General features: G+C 42.3%; 1 protein-coding gene across 1 annotated transcript; it reads right to left on the reverse strand.

The window, feature by feature from the left end:
* Nucleotides 1-1,459: 1,459 nt before the first annotated feature.
* On the reverse strand, nucleotides 1,460-23,937 carry THAP5 (THAP domain containing 5). The gene is made up of 3 exons (XM_075857077.1): nucleotides 23,705-23,937; nucleotides 1,902-2,197; nucleotides 1,460-1,869 (listed from the first exon to the last, which is right to left on the reverse strand). Exons 2-3 carry the CDS (start codon nucleotides 2,137-2,139, stop codon nucleotides 1,544-1,546), a joined length of 564 nt encoding a protein of 187 aa, XP_075713192.1. The 5' UTR covers nucleotides 2,140-2,197; nucleotides 23,705-23,937; the 3' UTR covers nucleotides 1,460-1,543.
* Between the last annotated feature and the right edge of the window lie 200 nt (nucleotides 23,938-24,137).

Raw genomic sequence — 24,137 nt, forward strand, 5'->3', positions numbered from 1 at the left:
CCCGTATGATGCGCGACTGCGTGCTTTTCGCGCAGCCGCCATCATTATGACACTCCGTTTGGATGTTTGTAAACAGAAAAGCACGTGGTGCTTTTGTGTTTTCATTCATCCTTTTCACAGCTGTTGCGCGAATTACGTTCGTCCCACGGAAGTGCTTCCGTGTGGTGCGCGTAATTTTCACGCACCCATTGACTTCAATGGGTGCGTGATGCGCGAAATACGCCCAAAGAACGGACATGTCGTGACTTTTTCGCAGCGGACTTACGCTCCGGAAAAATCACGCAACTGTCTGCACTGCCCCATAGACTAATATAGGTCGGTGCGACGCGCGTGAAAATCACGCGCGTTGCATGGACGTATATCCCGTTCATCTGAATAAGCCCCAATAGTAAGCAAGAAAATAAAAACAAGAGCAATGATCTCATTCAATGGGGAAATAAACAGGTAAGAATTAGCTGCATTTCATCTGGAGCGGCATGTGTTTACCGGATAGAAGATATTCTGTTTTCCAAGCGTCAGCTCCCTAGAGATGTGGCTGTGGTTTTATTTTTTATAGAATCTGAGGCAACAATTGCATATGACAATCGTGAGCTTCATTTCACGAAAACAAATATTACACTTGCATACCTATTTTTCAACAGATGCAATACCTTTCAGTGCTCTTACAAGTCAAGATTACTCAAATGTGACGTACAGTATATCCATTGTGACCTGTACACCACGTGAGCATGATAGAAACTAGGTCAAAATCAATCTAACGGTATATAAAAACAAAAGGCCTCAATCACACAAATGCATCCAAATATGGATCTACATAAAAATACCCAATATGGGTAGGTTTCATCCGTATACGTGTCTGTATTATTCAGATGTATTTTGTCCAATATTGCATATGAAATACTAATGTGAATACAGAATCAAACATGCATATTTTAGCAGGCTTCATTGACATGTAGGGGTAAATATTGCGCCCAAAAACACAGACAGAATAAACTGTATATTGAAAATACTAATAAGGCTTCGTTCACATCTGCGTCAGGGCTCCATTCAGGTGTTCCGTCTGAGCTTTCCGTCAGAACTGAACCCCGATTGAGACAAACTGAAACCATAGGTTTCCATCACCATTGATTTCAATGGTGATGGATCCGGTGCCAATGGTTTCCATTTGTCTCAGTTGTGAATACCGTAGTAGACTGCGCTATTGATTCCATCAAAACGAGGGAACCCTTGCACAACTGAGACAAACGCAAACCATTGGCACCGGATCCGTCACCATTAAATTCAATAGTGATGGAAACCTATGGTTTTAGTTTGTCTCAGTCAGGGCTCTGTTCTGACAGGAAGCTCGGACGGAACGCCTGAATGGAGCCCTGACGCAGATGTGAACGAAGCCTAATCGCATTGACTAACATTAGCTCTGTGTTCAGCACATTCCAAATACAGAGGATATACACTAATCCAAATGAGAAACTCGGTTGTGTCTTTAATACTCATATACAAGGAAACAATATAATCCAAGTAAGCAAGGACATTCTTTACACATTCATTGTACAACTGCAAAATCAAAATTATTCTGACAATTATCGATTATTTTTAACTTTTCCTCTGATAACACATTTTCTTGCTTCAATTGTCCAATAAGCGTTTCCAAAGATCTCAGGCGGGCAAGAGTGATACTTTCTTGCACTTCTAGCTCTGCTATTTTGGACTGGAGTCTAGCAATGGTCTCCCAGAGACGGTTCCTGTCATCATATCTGCAATATGAATGCTCCATTTCTAAAATCTTATCCGCTCTGTCTGATTCATTGGAAAAAATGTGTTCCACATCAAGATTTTCCTCTTCAGTGATTGATGATCCTGTAATATGGGCTGACTTGTCAAAATAGTTTGTTTTTTTAAACGGTCTTCTGGGCCAATGATGGTAATAATGGAGCCTTCCGTCGAGCCCAGTTGCTCTATTGTTTTATTAATTGCAGTGAATACCAGCGATTTGTCAGAGGTTTGTGGTTTGTGGCTGAAAATATCCACATGAAATCGATGTAGATTTTCGGAGACAATGTCACCCTGCTCTCGTAATGGAACTTCAAAAGACATCACCAAGCCTGATGATGTGTTAATAATTGTCTTCCAGGGAGGCATGATGCCACTCGTAAGTCATTGTCTGGCAGCTTGGCATTTCATAGTCTGGTTTTGTTTCCTGAAATGGTAATGCCATACATTATAGTTGTTTAAGGTCAGGAATAGCAAGAGTTTTTAATGGGTTGAGGGTATCCACAGTTGAGGCCGAAAGTTTACATACACTTAGGTTACAGACATTCAAACTGAATTTTTCACAACCCCACACATTTCATGATAGCGTACACTTCCTATGATAAGTAAATTAGGGAATGTGCTTTATTTCCATATGAAATACTTGCAAAATAATAGTGAGGAGACAAATTGATGTCAGGTTTTTTTTTTTACTATATGTTTCTTGAAGGGTGAAAAATTTACTTACACTTTGTCAGTATTCATTAGCATTGCCTTTCAATTGCTTAGAAGGGTTGGCCAAGGTTAGAAAAACATGGCTTCTTTCTTCCAAAAACAGCGCCACACCTGTCCACAGTTTGTGTTTGGTTTTGCAGCTCAGCCTCATTCATTTACAAGTTGCTGTGCTGCAATATCAGACACAACCTATGGACAGGTGTGGCCCTATTTTTGGAAAAAAGCAGAGGTTTTTCTAATTCTGGAGTACCCATTTAACTTGAATCAAACTCTCGGGGTAGCCTTCTATACAATTTTATTATACCAGTCTTCTTGCATAAGAGGTTTTTTTTAGGGCAAGGTGACGTAGAACTATTAATGGTTAATATAGATAATGAAGAAAAAAATAGGAGGAATCCTCCAGCTCACCTTGGTGTAGACCTATACTGCTTGCAGAGCTCGGGTCCTCGTGTCGGCACACGGTATGAATGGAGAGAGAAAAACGAAAGTTGGATCCAGCGCTGATGGATGTAAAAAAGGAAACTTCTTCCAAGTTTTATTGTAAGTTTAAAAATAGAAACAGCAGGGTATTTTCCTCCGTACAAGGGGTGATCAGAAAATCATGCCTACGCGTTTCAGACGCTTCCTGCGTCCTTACTCATGGCTGGTAATGAAGGTCTGACATGTGTGGCTGGGGCATTATATGCGGTCAAGCATGTTGTATTGATTGCGTTCCAGAGGGGTGATCCCCTGGAGCGCAAAAGAAAGCTCTGCATTACGGCGCTACATTTTGTTGAAAAACACTGTGGTCCGCAAGTGAAAGGGAGTATCAAGTCATGTATAACATTCCTTAGTTAGATATAGTGTCCTGGATGTTTTCGTTTATGCTTGGCTGACTTAAAGAGGCTCTGTCACCAGATTTCGCAACCCCTACCTGCTATTGCAGCAGATCGGCGCTGCAATGGAGATAAGAGTAACGTTTTTTTTTTTTAAACGAGCATTTTTGGCCAAGTTATGACCATTTTTATATTTATGTAAATGAGGCTTTCTAAAGTACACCTGGGCGTGTTTAAAGTAAAAGTACAACTGGGCGTGTCTTGTGTTCGTTACATCTGGGCGTGTTTACTTCTTTTACTAGCTGGGCGTTGTGTATAGAAGTATCATCCACTTCTCTAAACAACGCCCAGCTTCTGGCAGTGCAAAGACACAGCGTGTTCTCGAGAGATCACGCTGTGACGTCACTCACTTCCTGCCCCAGGTCCTGCATCGTGTCGGCCACATCGGCACCAGAGGCTACAGTTGATTCTGCAGCAGCATCAGCGTTTGCAGGTAAGTAGCTACATCGACTTACCTGCAAACGCCGATGCTGCTGCAGAATCAACTGTAGCCTCTGGTGCCGATGTGTCCTCGCTCGTCCAACACGATGCAGGACCTGGGGCAGGAAGTGAGTGACGTCACAGCGTGATCTCTGGAGAACACGCTGTGTGTCTGCACTGCCAGCAGCTGGGCGTTGTGAAGAGAAGTGGATGATATTTCTATACACAACGCCCAGCTAGTAAAAGAAGTAAACACGCCCAGATGTACATACACAATACACGCCCAGTTGTACTTTTACTTTAAACACGCCCAGTTGTACTTTAGAAAGCCTCATTTACATAAATATAAAAATGGTCATAACTTGGCCAAAAATGCTTGTTTAAAAAAAAAAAAACTTTACTCTTATCTCCATTGCAGCGCCGATCTGCTGCAATAGCAGATAGGGGTTGCAAAATCTGGTGACAGAGCCTCTTTAATACACCACAATGACGTAATGAATCCATGTGTTCAATCCCTCAGGTGTGATTTATTGCGTTCCAGGGGAATATCCCTCTGGAACGCAAAGGAAACCGGATGTGCGGACCTTCGTGTCTAGTTACAGCTTATCGTAGCTACTGGGACACGAAAGGGTTAAAGGTGGGTAGCCTTGGAAAGGTTATTATGTAGTACATTGTTACAAATAGAAACTTTGTTTTGGCTTGATTGTATGTTAATACAACTATGTTACAACAAGTTTGTTTAACACATTAAACATGTATTGTGATAATGTTATGATAGATTGGCCGCATATTAACCACTTCAGCCGTCAGTACTTCGGAACCACAAATTAGATAAAATGATTAAAAACATACATAGAAGGGTATGAGTGTACTTGTGGAGAAACAAGTGCTGGTGCTTGTTGATAAAAGGATCCTAGTGTATCTAGCCCTGATTGGACGTTTCTCATGCATGGCTTATGTTAGTGTTAAAGAGGCTCTGTCACCAGATTTTGCAACCCATATCTCCTATTGCAGCAGATCGGCGCTGCAATGTAGATTACAGTAACGTTTTTATTTTTAAAAAACGAGCATTTTTGGCCAAGTTATGACCATTTTTGTATTTATGCAAATGAGGCTTGCAAAAGTCCAAGTGGGTGTGTTTAAAGTAAAAGTCCAACTGGGCGTGTATTATGTGCGTACATCGGGGCGTTTTTAATTCTTTTACTAGCTGGGCGTTGGGAATGGGAGTGTATGATGCTGACAAATCAGCATCATCCACTTCTGTTCGTTAACGCCCAGCTTCTGGCAGTGCAGAGACACACAGCGTGTTCTCGAGAGATCACGCTGTGCCGTCTCCTCACTTCCTGCCCCAGGTCCTGCATTGTGTCGGACGAGCGAGGACACATCGGCACCAGAGGCTACAGTTGATTCTGCAGCAGCATCGGCGTTTGCAGGTAAGTCGATGTAGCTACTTACCTGCAAACGCTGATGCGGCTGCAGAATCAACTGTAGCCTCTGGTGCCGATGTGTCCTCGCTGGTCCGACACGATGCAGGACCTGGGGCAGGAAGTGAGTGACGTCACAGCGTGATCTCTCGAGAACACGGCTGTGTCTGCACTGCCAGAAGCTGGGCGTTCTGAAGAGAAGTGGATGATGCTTCTCGTCAGAACGCCCAGCTAGTAAAAGAAGTAAACACGCCCCGATGTAACACACATAATACACGCCCAGTTGGAGTTTTACTGTAAACACGCCCAGTTGTACTTTAGAAAGCCTCATTTACATAAATATAAAAATGGCCATAACTTGGCCAAAAATGCTCGTTCTGCTGATCTGCTGCAATAGGAGATAGGGGTTGCAAAATCTGGTGACAGAGCCTCTTTAACTTCTGGTTTTTATTTTATTGCAAGAACTTTTTGTTACATTTTATTTGAATGCAGGGGAGAGGAGAGGAAAAATCAAGGACATAACTAGTGGAATATAGCTGTAGATGGTTATAATCTGTAGTCTTTCATATAACTGATGGGCAGTTTAATTTCAGTGGCTAATAACAGCTATTTGTCATGTATTACAGCCCCATACAGACTCTACTGATTATCGAAGTAAATTTTAATGATGGAATGCCAGTTCTTTTTGGTATGCGTTAATAATGGAACATAATTTCTCTTTTTTCGATTTAGACCCTTTGGGGCTCTTGTTTTAAGCCTATAGATCCAATAGGCTTCTCTCCTGTGTATTTTGTGTTTGAGATCTCCTCCTCTCTTCGGGATGTGTACCTTTTCTATTGCATAACATTTCAGTGTGTTTACACTTCTGTTGTGATGATGAATAAAATGTTTGGCGGCAGAAGAAGTTTCCTTTTTTACATCCATCAGTGCTGGATCCAACTTTCGTTTTTCTCTCTCCGTTAATATAGATACTTTGGTAACTTATGCCTCCAGCTGATTTACTGTTTATATTGTTGTTGGTTTGGGATTCCGTTGAAACATTTGGACCAAAATTCATTCAGCCCTGGGAGTGAATTTGTGACTTCTACCTGAACTAAGAAGTGTCTGTGTCACGCTAAAATGGTTATATTTGCATACAATTGTTTGTACAGATGCTTATGGTACCTTCAATTTTGGGGAATTGATCCTAAGAAGGATCTGAATGTGTGAATGTCCACAATTTTTATTCTGAGTTCATGGCTGTTGCTTGGATTTTCCCATTGTATCAAGGACAAAAAGACACTGGACGTTAGGGTGTTTTCACACGTGCTATTTTGATGCAGTTTTTGTAAGCCACAACCAGGAGTGGAATAAAGAAAGAAAAAAAAAAGAGAAGTAGGATCTTTCCTATATACTTTCCCTCCCTGTGCAATCCACTCCTGGAAATGGCTTTAAAAACTGCATCAAAAGGCCACATGTGAAACCTGCCTTAGGCCTCTTTCACACAGCAGTACTTGGAAGCCAAAACCAGGAGTGGATTTTACACAGAGAAAAAGTATAATGGAAAAATGTGTGCCTCATCTGTGTTTTGGAATCACTCCTGGTTTTGGCTCATAAATACGGAGGCAAAATACTGACGTAATTACTTCTATGTTAAAAAGGCCTAGGGCTGGAATTATACATTCAGTTTTGATGCAGTTTTTGAGCCAAAGGCAGCAATGGATTTAAAAGAGTGGAGAGATACAAATCTTTCTTCTATACTTTATCTTCCTTTTGTATTCACTCCTGGATTAGGCTAAAATAAAATGCATCACATAATGTTCTAAAAAAAAATGCATCAAAACGGCATGTGTTAATCCAGCCTAAAGTTATGTGCTTAAAGAGGCTCTGTCACCACATTATAAGTGCCCTATCTCCTATATAAGGAGATGGGCGCTATAATGCAGGTGACAGTAATGATTTTTATTTAATAAAACGATCTGTTTTCACCACCTTATTAGCGATTTCAGATTTATGCTAATGAGTTGCTTAATTCCCAACTGGGCGTATTTTTACTTTAGACCAAGTGGCCGTTGTACAGAGGAGTGTATGACGCTGATCAATCAGTGACCAATCAGCGTCATGCACTCCTCTCCATTCATTTACTCAGCGCATAGTGATCCTGCTAGATCCTTATGTGCTGTCTTATACTTAAACATTAATGATACTGAAGTGTTTAGACAGTGAATAGACATTCCACGGGATGTTTATTCACAATCTCTGCACTTCGTTACTCTGTCTGTGGTAGTTACAGCAGAGGAAGCGTGATCTCGCTGTAAATGACAGCATCAGAAATGTCTAGCCAGGGATTCCGCTTCAGTAAGAGCACCTGACGTCACTGTCCATATATGGATAGTGACGTCAGGGGCTCCTCCAAGAGCAGAATCACCGTCCAGTGTCGGCAACGCTCTGGCCAGGGATTCCGCTCCTGGAGCAGTCATGACGGCAGCGTAAAGCACCCTGCCGCTGCAGACGCCGGCTGTGATTATGCCAATTGGCCAATCATAAGCTTCTAAAATTCATAACATCGCTTTCTTGAATTTTTATTCCTGCACTGTATATTTACATATTTAAATGTAAGGCGCAAGGATGGTGCGGGCTCAGAAGCTCTGCGCCGTCAGCAGCAGGTGTCAGTTGCAACATACAGCTGCAATGGCTGGTATCAGCGATAATTCTAATCCAATTCATCCCTTAGATACCGCTGTCAATAGCGACTGCAGCAGAGAAATGGGTTTTTCAGAGGGAGGGGCTCTCTGTGTAAGGGATTTTTTACACAGCCTGATGTGGGCCGTGTAAACAAGCGCCGAGACTCGTTGCTACGATCACTCGTCCCCATACATTTCTATCATGTTGGCAGACCATCAACCTGTTTACACAGGGAGATGTGCTTATAACAACGATAATATTTTCGGCTGCATAAACGATACAATCAGCCAATGAATGAACACTCGCTCGTTCATCGGCTGATTGTTGCCCAGTTTACATAGGACAATTATCGGGAACGAGAGTTCTGCGAACGCTCGTTTGCCTGATTACTGGCCCATGTAAAAAGGCATTAAGCCCCAGAAATCATATGGCGTCTATGGGTTTCCATAGCAGCATGAAACCTTAGGCCTTGTTCACTCGGCGTTAAAAAAAAATAAAAAAACGAATACTAATTTTGTGCACACTTTGGGTGTGTTTTTTGGGCGCGTAATTAGGACTCCCATTGACTATGGGAATTAGGGACGTTTTATATGCCAAAGATTTGACCTGACGCTTCATTTTATGCAACAGATTTTTTAAACATGCAGAAAAAAAATGCGTAGTATGCACTAATGGCGTGCTTTCCCATTGATGTAAATAGGAAGCTTAAAGGGGTTTTCCACTTTCTGAAAACGGATCCACCGGATAGGTCATCAGTATAGGATCGGTACGTGTCTGACACCCGGAACCCACACCGATCAGGCACTCCGGCTGCCTCCGGATGCAGATGGCTCAGGTCAAAGCATAGTGGCCGAGCTAGAGTATTGCAGCTCTGCACCTATTCAAGCGTATAGGAGCAGAGCTGCAGTTCACCGCTATGAAGTGGTCGGAGCCATCTGCTTCCGGATCCAACTACTGCATCCCGTTCCAAACATTCAGAGCACAGAGGCAGCCGGAGTTGCAGATCGGTGTGGGGTCCGGATGTCGGACCCGCACCAATCATATACTGATTACCTATCCGGTGGATAGGTCAACAGTTCTCAGAAAGTGGACAACCACTTTAAACAAAGCGTTTTTGAGAAGTTTTTCGGCGTGTAAAATGCGCAGAAAAACACATCAAATACACGCCGTGTGAACAGGCCCTTATAAAGTACCCAGAGGTCTGGCATGGACGAGGCAGACATAAACTGCAATACAGAAGTTTTGCAGTGTATAATGTTAGCGATAATTTTTTTTTTAAAGTTATATTGTGGAAAAGTAGTAAAGCATAAAAAAATAAACAAAGAACTATAAGGCTATGTTCACACAGAGTATTTTGCAGGCGGAATTTCTGCCTCAAAATTCCGTTTGGAAGTTTGAGGCAGATTTTCCTGTCCCTGCACACCGAATTTCAGTGCATGTTTCGCCCGCAGCCATTGAGCGCCACGGGCATAAAACGCAGCGAAATACGCTTTCTCTGCCTCCCATTGATGTCAATGGGAGGTCAGAGGCGTAAACGCCCGAAGATAGGGCATGTTGCTTCTCCCATTGAAATCAATTTAAGGGCTGTTTTTGACGTTTTGCGGCATGGTTTCCGCGTCAAAAAAACTCAGTGTGAACATAGCCTAACAGTTTGATATCGGCGTAAATGTAATAACCCACAGAAAAGAGTTAAAGAGGCTCTGTCACCAGATTATAAGTGCCCTATCTTCTACATAATCTGATCGGCGCTGTAATGTAGATCACAGCAGTGGTTTTTATTTTGAAAAACTATCATTTTTGAGCAAGTTATGAGCAATTTTAGATTTATGCTAATTAGTTTCTTAATGACCAACTGGGCGTGTTTTTACTTTTTACCAACTGGGCGTTGTAAAGAGAAGTGTATGACGCTGACCAATCAGTGACCAATCAGCGTCATACACTTCTCATTGTTCCAGCCCATTGTTACAGTGTGATTGTGCAGTGAAAGAAGCTGGGCTGGAAAAATGAGAAGTGTATGACACTGATTGGTCACTGATTGGTCAGTGTCATACACTTCTCTGTACAACGCCCAGCTGGTAAAAAGTAAAAACACGCCCAGTTGGTCATTAAGAAACTAATTAGCATAAATCTACAATTGCTCATAACTTGCTCAAAAATTATTGTTTTTTTAAAATAAAAACCACTGCTGTTATCTACATAACAGCGCCGATCAGATTATGTAGGAGAGAAGGCACTTATAATCTGGAGACAGAGCCTCTTTAACATGTCATTTATTACTGTACGTTGTAAAAACAAATCCTCAAAAAGTTGCAGTTTTCCTCCATTGCCCCACAAACAAATTAATGCCTGTTATTCAGTACATTACATATGTACTCAAAAATGGCATTAAAAATACATCTCATCCCACAAAAACAATATGGCTACTTCGACTAAAAAAAACTATGGCTTTTGAAATGCAGTGAACAAAAAAAAAAATCTGTGCCCTTAAATGGACATTAGCTTTCAAACAATTTATGCTAATCTAATAGTACACCTGATATATATCATCAACTTTTTAATTGACTTACTGTTAAAATGTAGTTGTTTCATCCATGCAAATTCTGTGTGAGACACAGACACTGTTGCCCATATAAGGCTATTTAGAGAGAGGGGGAACAGGAGGAGAGAGAGAGAGAGAGAGAGAGAGAGAGAGAGAGAGAGAGACACACAGATGCTGTTGCCCATAGAAGTTTGTGGAGGGGAGGAGGAAAGAGACACACAGATGCTGTTGCCCATAGAAGTTTGTGGAGGGGAGGAGGAAAGAGACACACAGATGCTGTTGCCCATAGAAGTTTGTGGAGGGGAGGAGGAAAGAGACACAGACGATGCTTCCCATAGAAGTCTATGAAGGGGAAAGGGGAGCAGGATCAGACAGAGACATAGAAGCTGCCGATAGAAATGTATAGAGTGGAGGATGGAGCAGAACGAGACACAGACGCTGCTGCAGATAGAAGTCTATGGAGTGGGAAGGGAGAGCAGAAGGAGAGAGAAAAAAAAAAGAGAGAGGGAAAAAAGAGAGAGGGGGAAAAAAAGAGAGAGGGAAAAAAGAGAGAGGGGGAAAAAAGAGAGGGGGAAAAAAAAGAGAGGGGGAAAAAAGAGAGAGGGGGAAAAAAGAGAGAGAGGAAAGAGAGAGAGAGAGAGGAAAGAGAGAGAGAGAGAGAGAGAGAGAGAGGAAAGAGAGAGAGAAGAGAGAGAGAGAAAAAAAAAGAGAGAGACTGCTGCCCAGAGAAGTCTATTGAGAGGGGAGGGGGCAGGAGCAGGGACAAAAACACAGGCGCTGCCCATACACTGCTCATTAATGCTCTATAATCTTTTCCATGCTGCTGCAGAATATATATATATATATATATTTACATAGTTTGTACGGTTGAAAAAAGACACATGTCCATCAAGTTGAACCAAGGGATGGGAAAGGGGAAGTAAAAAATTTCTACACATAGCAGTTAATATTTTTTTGTTCTAGGAAATTATCTAAGCCTTTTTTAAAGCCATCTACTGTCCCTGCTGTGACCAGCTCCTGTGGTAGACCATTCCATAGATTCACTGTTCTCACAGTAAAGAAGCCTTGTCGCCTCTGCAGGTTGAACCTTTTTTTCTCCAGACGGAGGGAGTGCCCCCTTGTTTTTTGAGGGGGTTTTACATGGAACAGGATTTCACCATATTTTTTGTATGCGCCATTCATATATTTATATAAGTTAATCATGTCCCCCCTTAGTCGTCTTTTCTCAAGGCTAAATAGGTTTAGTTCTTTTAATCTTTCCTCATAACTTAGATTCTCCATGCCCCTCATTAGCTTCGTTGCTCTTCTTTGTATTTTTTCCAACTCCAGGGCATCCTTTCTATGAACTGGAGCCCAGAACTGGACTGCATATTCTAGATGAGGCCTCACTAATGCTTTGTAAAGTGGTAATATTACATCCCTGTCCCGCGAGTCCATGCCTCTTTTTATACACGACAATATTTTGCTGGCCTTTGAAGCAGCTGATTGACACTGCATGCTGAAATTTAGTTTATGATTTACAAGTACACCCAGATCCTTCTCAACAATTGACTCCCCCAGTGTAGCTCCCCCTAGGACATATGATGCTTGCAGGTTTTTCGTACCCAGATGCATAACTTTACATTTATCTACATTAAACTTCATTTGCCAAGTGGACGCCCAAACATTTAGTTTGTTTAAATCTGCCTGCAATATATATAGATAGATAGGGGAGCAGAATATTCTCTGCTCTATGTGTGCAGTGTCGCCGAAGCCATCAGTCCCGCCGATTTCGGGTTTCAACACAAGATACAGCTTCTATGTATCCAGGATACACAGAAGCTATATGTGAAAAACGAAAAATATTTTTTAATAAAAAACAATTACAAAGTTAAACTAAACACTATAATACACACGCATATATATATATATATATATATATATATATATATATATATATATTTTATTTTTTAAAGTAAAACAAAGTCTTCAAAGGTTTTCATAGACTTTAATGAGCTGAATACACAATCAGCTTAGTATTTTTAAAGGGAACTGGTCAGTGACTTTCAGAGGGCAGCATAAAGTAGTGACAGACACGCTGATTTCAGCAGTCTGTCACTCATGTCTGATAGTTTAGTAATGTAGAATAACTTACATTGAGAACATTGCAACGCTCGCATCGCACTGGGAGGAAGGAGTCCTCCCTGTAGTGAGCATTTTGACCCCACAGGTCTTTCATAGAATTTGGATGTGAAAATAAAAATGTTTACATTTTTCCAATAAGATGTCGTTTTAGCTAAAAAAAATAAATAATATTTCCACAAGGAATAAAGAAAAAACAGCCATCCAACATTTGTAAAGCAACTTCTAGATTATGAAAATACCCTATATGTGGTCATAAACTGCTGTTTGGGCACACGACAGAGCTCCGAAGAGAAGGAGCACCAATGGCTATTGGAGCACAGATTTTGATGGGTTGGTTCCTTGGCACCATGTCGCTTTTGCAAAGCCCCTGTGGGACCAAAACAGTGGAAACTCCACAAAAGTTATTCCATTTGGGATACTACACCCCTTGAGGAAATAATCTATGGGTGTAGTGAGCATTTTGACTCCATAGGTGTTTCATAGATTTTATTCGAATTGGGCAGTGGAAATAAAACATACAATTCTCTCCAATAAGACGCAGCTTTAGCTCAAAATGTTTCATTTTCCCAACAAATAAAAGCACCCCAACATTTGTAAAGCAATTTCTCCCGAGTACGGCAATACCCCATATGTGGTCATAAACTGCTGTTTGGGCACACAGTAGTGCTCAGAAGGGAAGGAGCGCCCTTTGGCTTTCTGAGCGAGGATTTTGCTGGATTGATTTCTGGTTGCTATGTAGCATCTGCAAAGCCCCTGTGGGACCAAAACAGTGGAAACCCCCAGAAGTGAAACTACACCCCTCAAGGTATTCACCTGGTGTTGTAGTGAGAATGTTAACCCCGCATGTGTTTTACAGAAATTAGTGTACACTCGATGTTGCAGAGTGAAAATGGCAATTTTTCCATAGATATGCCAATATGTGGTGCCCAGCTTCTTTCCCGGTTTTAGTAACACCCTACATGTGGCCCTAATCTTTTGCCTGACCATTTGACCAGTATTGATTCACAATTGCAGAGGCTCTGATGTGAAATAATAAAAGAAACCCCTCAGAAGTGACCCCATTTCGGAAACTGCACCCCTCAAGGCATTTATTAAGAGGTGTAGTGATAATTTTCACCCACCGGTCTCTTCCATAAATGATTTCGCTGCGGATGGTGCAAAGTAAAAATTGCAATTTTTCCCCAGATATGCAATTTCAGTGGCAAATATGTCATGCCCAGCTTGTGCCACTGGAGACACACACCCCAAAAAATGTTAAAAGGGTTCTCCCTGGTTTGGCGATGCCATATGTGTGGAAGTAAACTGCTGTTTGGGCACGCTGTAGGGTTCAGAGGGGAGGGATCGCCATTTGGCTTTTGGAGCGTGGATTTTGAGTGGTAGTAGTTTGGTTTGTAGTTTTACTGGTATTTTAGTTTATAATGTGGGAGCAAATGTAAGCTGGGCAGAGTACATCAGGGGCATAGTCAGGTGGTATAATAATGGAGTAAAAAAAACCTCTAAAATAACCCATAGAGATTTGTTACGCTGTAAAGCAATCCTTTCTGCACAGGTCGGTGTCCCACTGATAAATGGTGTCCTTACTTAACCCGTTTGGTCCAGACTCTGCACCTTTACAGTTTGGGGAATTTTGCTGGGAAGTGTTGTCCTGGTATAATACGGGCACACTCGCTTCCAGCAGATATGTTTGAGCCCTCCCCTCCCTGGCTCCCTAATTTTAGGGCCTTGCTAAATCACCGCTTTAAACAGAAGAAATGTTCCCTTCGGGCCGGCACAACTGCATAATTTTCTTTCCTGAACGGAAGCCTTAACTTATTTGCTTTTTTCATAGACGTAGTGGTAGGAGGGCTGTTTTGCGGGACGAGCTGTAGCTTTTATTGGTATCACTTTGGGGTACATGCGACTTTATCACTTTTTATCCTTTTTTTTTTTTGGGAGGCAAAGTGACCAAAAAACAGCAATTCGGTCATAGTTTTTTTTTCCTATACAGCATTCACCATGCGTTATAAATTAATGTTAATTTTATTCTGCGGGTCAGTACGATTCCGGTGAAACCAAATAGCACTTTTTTTTATGTTTTTCTTTTGTAAAAAGAATGTATTTTTTCTGTTGCCATGTTGTAAGAGCCATAACGTTTTAATTTTTTAGTCATCGGAGCTGTATGAGGGCTTGTTTTTTGCGAGACGAGCTATAGTTTTTTATAGGTACCATTTTTTGATACATGCAACTTTTTGATCACTTTTTATTTACATTTTTGGAAAACAAAGCAATATTGGCAATGTTTTTTTACGGCGTTCACTGCACGGGTGTAGTATGTCATTAAAATAAATTTTATTTGTGTTTATGTGTTGTACTTTTTTCTTTCTTTTACTTCTCTATGGGGGCTGCCATTTTTTTTTTCATCTCTGTATGTGTCAATTAACGACACATACAGAGATGGAATACGGCACATACATCCCCATAGAGAATGCGAATGGGAGCTGTTCCATTCACTATAGCGTACGCCGTCTGCGTGGAAACGGCGCATGCTCCGCTCCCACACAGTCCAAAAGGAAGGTCTTCGGCAGAGCGACATCCGGCGCCATTTTCATGTGGACCGGAAGAGGCAGCTGGAAAGTAAGATGACTACTTCCGGTCGCGGCTTCCGTCCATATGTTCAGAAGCAAGGACTAGGAGCGGAGGGAGCAGCGGCTGGAGCAGGTAAGTAATATTTGTGTATGTTCGTGTTTTACTGTGTGATTACCACTGTATCTAATCCTCCTACACTGTGCATTCGCTCAAAAAAATGGTGTCACAGTGTAGGAGGTTTGAACATTTCTACCCCCTCCTTTCTCCTGGCACTAGCCAGGATAAAGGAGGGGGGATTGTTTGAGCACACTAGAGCGTGTATGTCTTCTCCAATTTTGCAGCATAAAGCAATGAGGTTGCTTTACCACATGCCAATGCTGCAATTTTGGGAATTGCTCCCTCTAGTGACCAGCACATGGAAATGTTACAAATTAGAATCTAATTTATAATATTTCCTGACCTGTGAAAAAATTGTAAAAAATTAGAACAATGTGTAATCATTTATATACTAACAGTTAACTAAAAAAAATATATATATATTTTTCTAGCGACACATTCACTTTAAATAAACAAAAGACAAAAAAACATCCTGTTAGGGATCTGCCAGGTACTTCATCTAGCTATACTCCTGGGATTAATCAATCCACACCTGAGGCCAGACCTGTTCGACTGACACCATCTCCCACCAACCAGGGTGGCAGGCTCAGGAGTGGGAGAGCCTATCGCGGCCTGGTCTGTCGGAGTTAGCTCCGCCCCCTGCCCTTTATTACCTGCCCTGTGCTCTCCCTCAGTGCTTGTAATTCTTTTGGATTCCTGGCCCCACTGCTGCTTTGCTCCAGCCTGCTTCTGCCGTGCTTCTGCCTTGCTGCAGTTCTGCTTGACCTGCTTTGCTTTGCCCCTGGCTTGCTTCTGTCTCCGTGCCCGCTCGGGTGTACTCACTTCGTCCTGGTCCTGACTGTTCGTTCGCCGCCCCGTTTCCCCAAGACGTTAGCTTCTTTGTTTGTGAAACACATCCTGCGTCTCCATGGGGCCCCAGTCAATATCGTTTCTGACAGAGGGGTACAATTTGTTTCCTTATTTTGGAGAGCTTTTTGTAAAAAGTTGGAGATTGATCTGTCCTTCTCCTCCGCCTTCCATCCCGAAACTAATGGCCAAACGGAAAGGACCAACCAATCCCTGGAACAATATTTAAGGTGCTTCATCTCTGACTGTCAATTCGATTGGGTCTCATTCCTTCCCCTTGCTGAATTTTCCCTGAATAACCGGGTCAGTAACTCGTCAGGGGTCTCCCCGTTTTTGTGTAATTTCGGGTTTAACCCAAGGTTCTCCTCCGTCTCCCCTGGTTGTTCCAATAATCCTGAGGTAGAGGAGGTTCATCGGGAACTGTGCACTGTCTGGGCCCAGGTTCAGAAGAACCTAGAGGCGTCCCAGAGCGCACAAAAGATTCAGGCGGATAGTAGACGTTCTGCTAACCCCCGGTTTGTCGTCGGGGATTTGGTCTGGTTGTCGTTGACGAACATTTTTATTTTTTTCTGAAGTGCCGCTTTCTTCCGTAGAAATTTCGCCCGAATTGGGCAGAATTTTCTATGGGTTCTAGGTCAGATACGCTGCAACATTGTATTACAATATTGTTTTGTGTGTGTGAACTGCTCAGGACACCCTCTATTAGCCAGAGAAGATACCTTATAAGAAGAAGCTGCTCTCACTCGGACAGAGTTGGCTGGCCATGCCTTAAGGGTGTGTTCACATCAGCGTTAGGTTCCGTCAGATCTTTCCGTCAGGGGAACCCATCAACGGAAAGGCAAACGGAAACCATAGCTTTCCATTAGCATTACGGAACAGAGACAAACGCAAACCTTACGGAACGAAGAAAAGGAAACCTTACAGAAAGGAGACAAACGGAAACCATTAGCAACTGAAGAATTACCATTGAAATCAATTGTAATGCTAATGGAAAGCTATGGTTTCCGTTTGCCTTTCCGTTGGTGTGTTCCTCTGACGAAAAGGACTGATGGAACCCATCTACGGAACCCTAACGCTGATGTGAACACACCCTTAGCCAGGTTCCCACAGGCCGGATACGCTGCATAAAAACCAAGCAGCGTATCCGACCCTGAACCCGCAGTATATTCTGTCCGAAAACCGCACAACATTTTTGCGTTTTTTCAGACGGAATTTCCGCTGTGGAAAGAAGCCGTAAAAACCGCTCATACTTACATAGGCCGTTGTTATGGCGATGCGTCCCCCCCGTGCAGTCAAGTCTCCCTGGATGACGTTGCAGGCCATGTGATGCTTGATCCTGTGATTGGCTGCAGCATTCACATGGGATGCGACGTCATCCCAGGAGGCCGGACTACAGGAAGAAGGCGTGCATTCTGGGTATGATTTTTTTCCTGTTTTTGCGATTTTTACGACGTATTCGCTGGGAATACACCGCAAATGTTGCAACACTGGGCTTTCTGTTGCTGGTTTTGCATCCCCATTGAATTTAATGGAGAAGACGCATCAACAAAAACGCAGCATAAATTGAAATGCTGCGGAATTAAATTCCACACTGCAGGGCAATTTATTAACGTTTACGCTGCAGTTGTTTTCTGCAGCGTGGGCATGAGATTTTCTGAATCTCATCCACTTTGCTGCTACTGTAAATGCTGCGGAATTTCTGCACAGAATTCCGTTGCGGAAATTCTGCACATGTGGCAGAATTTGTTGCAGAAACTTCTGAATGGAACTTGCAGAAATCTATGCACCTGCTGCAGAAAGAACCTTATTTAGATGAATCAAAATGATTTTCCGTTACAGAAATTTCTGCAACAAAATTTGTGTGTGGAAGCCTCCTGTCTGACTGCAGTGTGCCAACTGTTACGTTTGTTGGAGGAGGGATAATGCTATGGGGTTATTTTTCAGGGTTTGGCCTAAGCCCCCGAGTTCCAGTAAAGGGAAATCTTAATGTATTAACATAGCAAGACATTTTGGACAATTGTATCTCTTGTATGCGTCCAACTTTGTGGGAAGAGTTTGGGGTTCGGCCTTTTTCTGTTCCAGTATGTCTGTGTCCCAGTGCACAAAGCAAGGTCCATAAAGGCATGGTTTAACAAGTTTGGTGTGGAAGTACTCGAGTGGCCCGCACCGTGCCCCGACCTTAATCCCACTGAACAACTTTGAGATTACTTGAAATACAGAAGGAAGGAATTCATCAGACAATCTACGATAGATTTGTGGCATAGAAAAGTCTTAATTTGCGCAAAGACTCACATTTTGCGTAAAAATTTAGCTACCAGCAGCCCGACAATCGGTGAAAACAGCTTGCCTCGCAAAAATTAAGCCCTCACATCGCTATATTCATGGAAAAATGTAAAAGTTATGGCTCTCAGAACATGGCGACACAAAACATTTTTTATTTTTTTGCAAATAGTTTTGTTGTTTTTTTTTAAAAGTGGTAAAACATAAAACCAAACATATAAATCTGGTATTGCCGTAATCGTATCAACCTGTAGAATAAGGTGCGCATGTAGTTTTTACCGCTTGATGGACACCGTAAAAACAAAACCCCCCACAAAAACGGCGTAATCGCTCAAATTGGCCGTGTCTCCAAAGTGTTAAAAGGCTATGTACACCTTTGAAAACAATTTTTTTTAAATAAAAATGCCAGTGTGATTGGTGCAACTTTGTAATTACATTTTATTAAAAATTATTTTTACTTTTTATAGTGCTCTGAGACCTGTATCTGTCACGACTTTATATGTGATCGATAACCAGTCAGTGCCGCGGACATGACGGATACAGGTTTCAGCACTAGATACAGCGGCTCTCTATGCGGGATACAAAGCAACTGTATCTGAAAAAGCAAATAAATTTTTTAATAAAATGTCATTATAAACACATTTTTATTAAAAAAATTAATCGTTTTCAAAGGTGTACTTAGCATTTAACCCCTTGAGGACAGAGCCAATTTTTGTTTTTCCATCGTCGCATACCAAGAGGCATAACTTTTTTTATTTTTCTGTTGACAGCATGAGTGCTTGTTTTCTGCAGGACAAGTTGTAGTTTTTACCGGTACCATTTATTTTACCTTATAATAAAAGCTTTAGAAATTACTTAGTGGAATTGAAAAAAAAAAAAAAAACTCAGTTCAGCCATAGTATTTGGGGCTTCGTTATTACGGCATTCACTGTGCGATAAAAATGAGGCGATGACTTTATACTGAGGGTTAACATTATCGCGATTCCAAATTTATATAGTGTTTTGTTTTTTTTACTACTTTAACAAAATTAGAACAATTTGCTTATAAAAAATGTGTTTTATATTACCGTATTCTGAGACCTATTTTAATTTTCCGTTCATTGAGCTGTGTGACGGCTTGTGGGGTGAGCTGTAGTTTCTATTGGTATATTTTGGGGGTACATATGACTATTTGATGACTTTTTATTCCAATTTTTTGGGGGAAGTGAGGTGACCAAAAAATATTAATTTATACTTAAAGGGAATGTGTCGCTAGAATTTTTTTTTTTAGTTAAACAATTAATATTTACGTGATTACACATTGATTTAAATATTATATTCTAATTAGATTCTAATTTATAACATTTCCATGTGCTGGCCACTAGAGGGAGCAGTTCCCAAAATTGCAGCATGGTCACTGTGGTAAAGCATCCTCATTGCATTATGCCGCAAATTTGGAGTAGACACACTCTCCTCTAGTGTCCTCACACAATCCCCCCTCCCTTATTCTGGCTAGTGCCAGGAGAAGGAGGGGGTTGAATCTTCAAACCTCCTACACTGTGTGCCACCATTTTCTGAGCGACTGCACAGTGTAGGAGGATTAGATACAGTGCTCAGACGACAGTATAACACGCACATACACGAACATAAATTACCTTCTCCTGCCGCCACTCCTATTCTTTGCGCCTTCGCTTCCTTGAACATATGGCCGGAAGCCGCGGCCGGAAGTCATCATCTTACTGTCCGGCAGCGGCTTCCGGTCCACAAGAAAATGGCGCTGGATTTCGCTCTGCAAACGAGCTTCGTTTTGGTCTGTGTGGGAGCCGCGCATGCGCCGTTCCCACACAGACGGCGTACGCTGCAGAGAATGGAACGGCTCCCGTTCACATTCTCTATGGGGTTGTATGTGCCGTATTCCATCTCTGCATGTGTCGTTAATCGACACAGAGATGAAAAAAAAATGGCAGCCCCCATAGAGAAGTAAAAGTAAGTACAAAGTAAAAAGTAGAACACGAGAAAACAAATAAATAAAATTTATGTTATCATATTAAAAGCAATAGGATAAAAAAATAAATAAATGTCATGACACCTTCCCTTTAAGGCTGGGTTCACACGAGCACATTAACGTCCGTAATGGACGGACGTATTTCGGCTGGAAGTCCCGGACCGAACTCAGTGCAGGGAGCCGGGCTCCTAGCATCGTAGTTATGTACGATGCTAGGAGTCCCTGCCTCTCTGCAGGACAACGGTCCCGTACTGTAATCATGTTTTCAGTACGGGACAGTAGTTCCACGGAGAGGCAGGGACTCCTAGCATCGTACATAACTATGATGCTAGGAGCCCGGCTCCGTGCACTGAGTTCGGTCCGGTACTTCCGGCCGAAATACGTCCGTCCATTACGGACGTTAATGTGCTCGTGTGAACCCAGCCTTAGGGCTAAATAACGTGATATTTTAATAGTTCCAACTTAAACCATCTGCGGCAATACCAATCATTTACTTTTTTTATGGTTTACATTATCTTATACTTTTTTGACTTAGTCCCCTAGTGGACTTTACCACGTGATCGATGGACTGCTTATGCAATATACTGCAATACTGATGTATTAGAGTATATCGCCTATTTCTGTGTTCTACTATTAAAGGGGTTGTCCATGACCGGACAACTGATGACCTATCCCCAGCATAGGTCATCACTATACGATCGGTGCAGGTCCAACACCCGGACCCCGCACTGATCCACCACTCAGGCTGCCGGATATTTTGAACGGTATGCAGTAGTTGAAAGCAGATGGCTCTGACCACTGCATAGCGGCCGTTCTGCAGAACTGCAGCTCTACTACTGCAGAATCGCCATCTGCTTCCGACTCTATCTACTGTATATTGTTGAAAACATCCGGCGCCTGAACTGGTGGATCGGTGCAGGGTCCGGGTGTCGGACCCGCACCCATCATATACTGATGACCTATGCTGGGGATAGATCATCAGTTGTCCGGTTGGGGACAAACCTGTTAAGCTCTACCTCTGGCATGGCTTAAAGGGTTATTCCCACCTCAGACAATTCATATACCATAAACATCTTATAGATGCGAGCCCCAGCTCTGAGACCCACAACTATAATGAGATTAGGGGTCACCTGACCCCCAGTTCTTTCTGGTCAGGCGGCCACCAATTCCAGACGGGGACTGTGTGGAAAGGCGGTCACGTTTGCGCATTGCTCTCTGCCTTATGTTCAATGAGTTACAGAAACAGCCAAGCAAGCGCCAGCACCCCGTTCTCAGCATGCCGCATATATCACCACGGAAGGGGGGCAATCAGGGTACAGTTGGAGTTCCATCCCTTTAAACGCTCAGATGCTGCAGTCGCTACTGACCGCAGCATTTGAGGGGATAAACATCTGGGTGTCAGCTGTATAAAACAGCTGGCACCCACCAAATGGTGCGTTTTTAGGTGCGGTATTTATATTTTGATGTGGAAATAGGTGCGGTTTTATGCTGCGGATTTTGCTGTGAATTTTAACACCTTCCAGCTGCAGCCCTTTTTCAGATTTTCATTTTCGTTTTTTCCTCCCCACATTCCACAAGCCATAACGTCTTTATTTTTCCGTCAATATGAGGGCTTGATTTTTGCGGGACGAGTTGTAGTTTTTTGTAGCACCATTTATTTTGCCATATAATGTACTAGGAAACGGGGAAAAATTATTTGTGGGGTAGAAAATGAAAAAAAATAGCGATTCCTCCATTGTTTTTTTGCGCGCCGTTTTTACGGAATTCACTGTGCAATTAAAACAACATGTTAACTTTATTCTGTGGGTCAATACGATTACGGAGATACCAAATATATATCGTATTTTCTATATTTTACTACTTTTACAAGTAAAAACCTAAGTGTAAAAAAGAACATTTATTTTGTGTCGCCAAATTCCGAGAGCCATAACTTTTTTATTTTTCCGTCGATTAAGTGGTATGTGGGCTTATTTTTTGCGGGAAAAGCTGTAGTTTTTAGTAATACCATTTTGGGGTACATGCGACGGTTTGATCACTTTTTATTTCATTTTTTGTGGGAGATTAGGTGACCAAAAAATAGAGATTCTGGCGTTTACAATTTATTTTTTTATGGCGTTCACCGTGCGGGTTAAATAGTGATATATTGTAATAGTTCAGACTTTTACGGACGCGGCGATACCAATTAGGTTTATTTATTAATTTTTTTACTATGCTCTAGGGGAAAACGGGAAAAGATTTTTTTTTTTAACTTTTAATATTTATTTATTTTTTACACAAAAAAACAAAAAAAACTTTATTGAATTCATTTTTACTTTCTTTATTAGTCCCCCTAGGGGACTTCAACCAGCGATCGTTAGATCGCTTGCACGATTTACTGCAATACTAATGTATTGCAGTATATCGTGATTCTGACAGGCCTGCCGGAGGTGCACAAAGATGGTGGACCTGGGGGTCCTCATTGGGCCCCCAGGCAGCCATAGCAACCATCGTCCCCCGCGATTGCATTGCGGGGGGCGCGATGAGCTGTTAGAGGGGGTCGCCCCCCTCTTTCTAACGATTTAAATGCTGCGGTCTCTGTTGACCGCGGCATTTAACGAGTTAAAAACTAGCGGGATCACGCTCGAGCGCGATGCCGCTTGTTACTCTGAAGTGTCGGCTGTAACAAACAGCCGACACCGGCATCATATGAAGCGAGTTCACTCCGTGAGCACGTTCCATACTTCCCCTACCCGACTTTGTCGTATGGATACGTCAAATGTCGGGAAGGAGTTAAAATACGCACCGCAGATCAATTTACGCACAGAAAGAATCTTCACCGTGTAGATGAGATTTCTTGATATCTCATTTCCTTTGCTGGTACAGGATTCACCGCATGAAAATCCGCACGTAATATGCCTTAGGCTACACGCAGACTGTGAAAAATACCCACCAACACTGCAGCAATACACAGGTAAGATACACACCTAACTGTGTATTTTTCGGTGCGGTTTTTAAATTTTGTTGTGTTTTTTCGGTGCGTTTTCATGCTGCAGGTTTTGTGTGCGATTTTTCACAGCACTAGGCAGATACAATAGGCAAGATAGGTTGACATGCTGCAGATTTTAAAATATACACACCCCAGGTCAATTTCCGTCCCAAAAAATACCGCAGCACGTACATGAGATTGTGGAATCTCGTTTACTATGCTGGTACTATATTACGCTGCAGATTTGTCACACACAAATCCGCGTGGCATTACTGCACGTAATACGCATCGTGTGCATTGTGCCTGAATGAGCTTCACCTCTGCTAGCTGGGAAACCGCTGTAAAATTCACTTTCCTTATGGCTTTGGATCATTACAAAATTGTATAAAATAAAGATAACTCCCCAGCCGTACACACCTCAGCTACAAGTGCCGCTCTTGTTATGAATCGGGTCACTCCTGGGCGCAGCAGCTACGTATGTGGGCAACACGAGGATTGTTGAGGGAAAGATAACCACGGGGCAGCGCCTGTTCTTCCGCATCCGGGCACCTGACATTCCTACGATAACCTGCGCTCACCTGGCACAAGCCGTCAGCAATAGCAGACGCTTAGTTGCCATTTTTGATGAGGGCAGAGCAATGGTATACAATACTCACTAATACCAGAACTTGACCTCTCGTCTCTACAGTGACACTATGTCCATGTGTTCCCAGTATAACCTTTTTTTAAAATTAATTAATAGCAGCTCGCCGCTGATTACTCAGTCAGGTACACCGAACCAGAGCTTATTCCTGGCCAGAACGAACTGCACATAACAGTCCAGAGACAGGCTATCATACAACAGTTCGGC

This window comes from Rhinoderma darwinii, chromosome 3 (assembly GCF_050947455.1).
Source record: "Rhinoderma darwinii isolate aRhiDar2 chromosome 3, aRhiDar2.hap1, whole genome shotgun sequence".
NCBI lineage: Eukaryota > Metazoa > Chordata > Amphibia > Anura > Rhinodermatidae > Rhinoderma > Rhinoderma darwinii.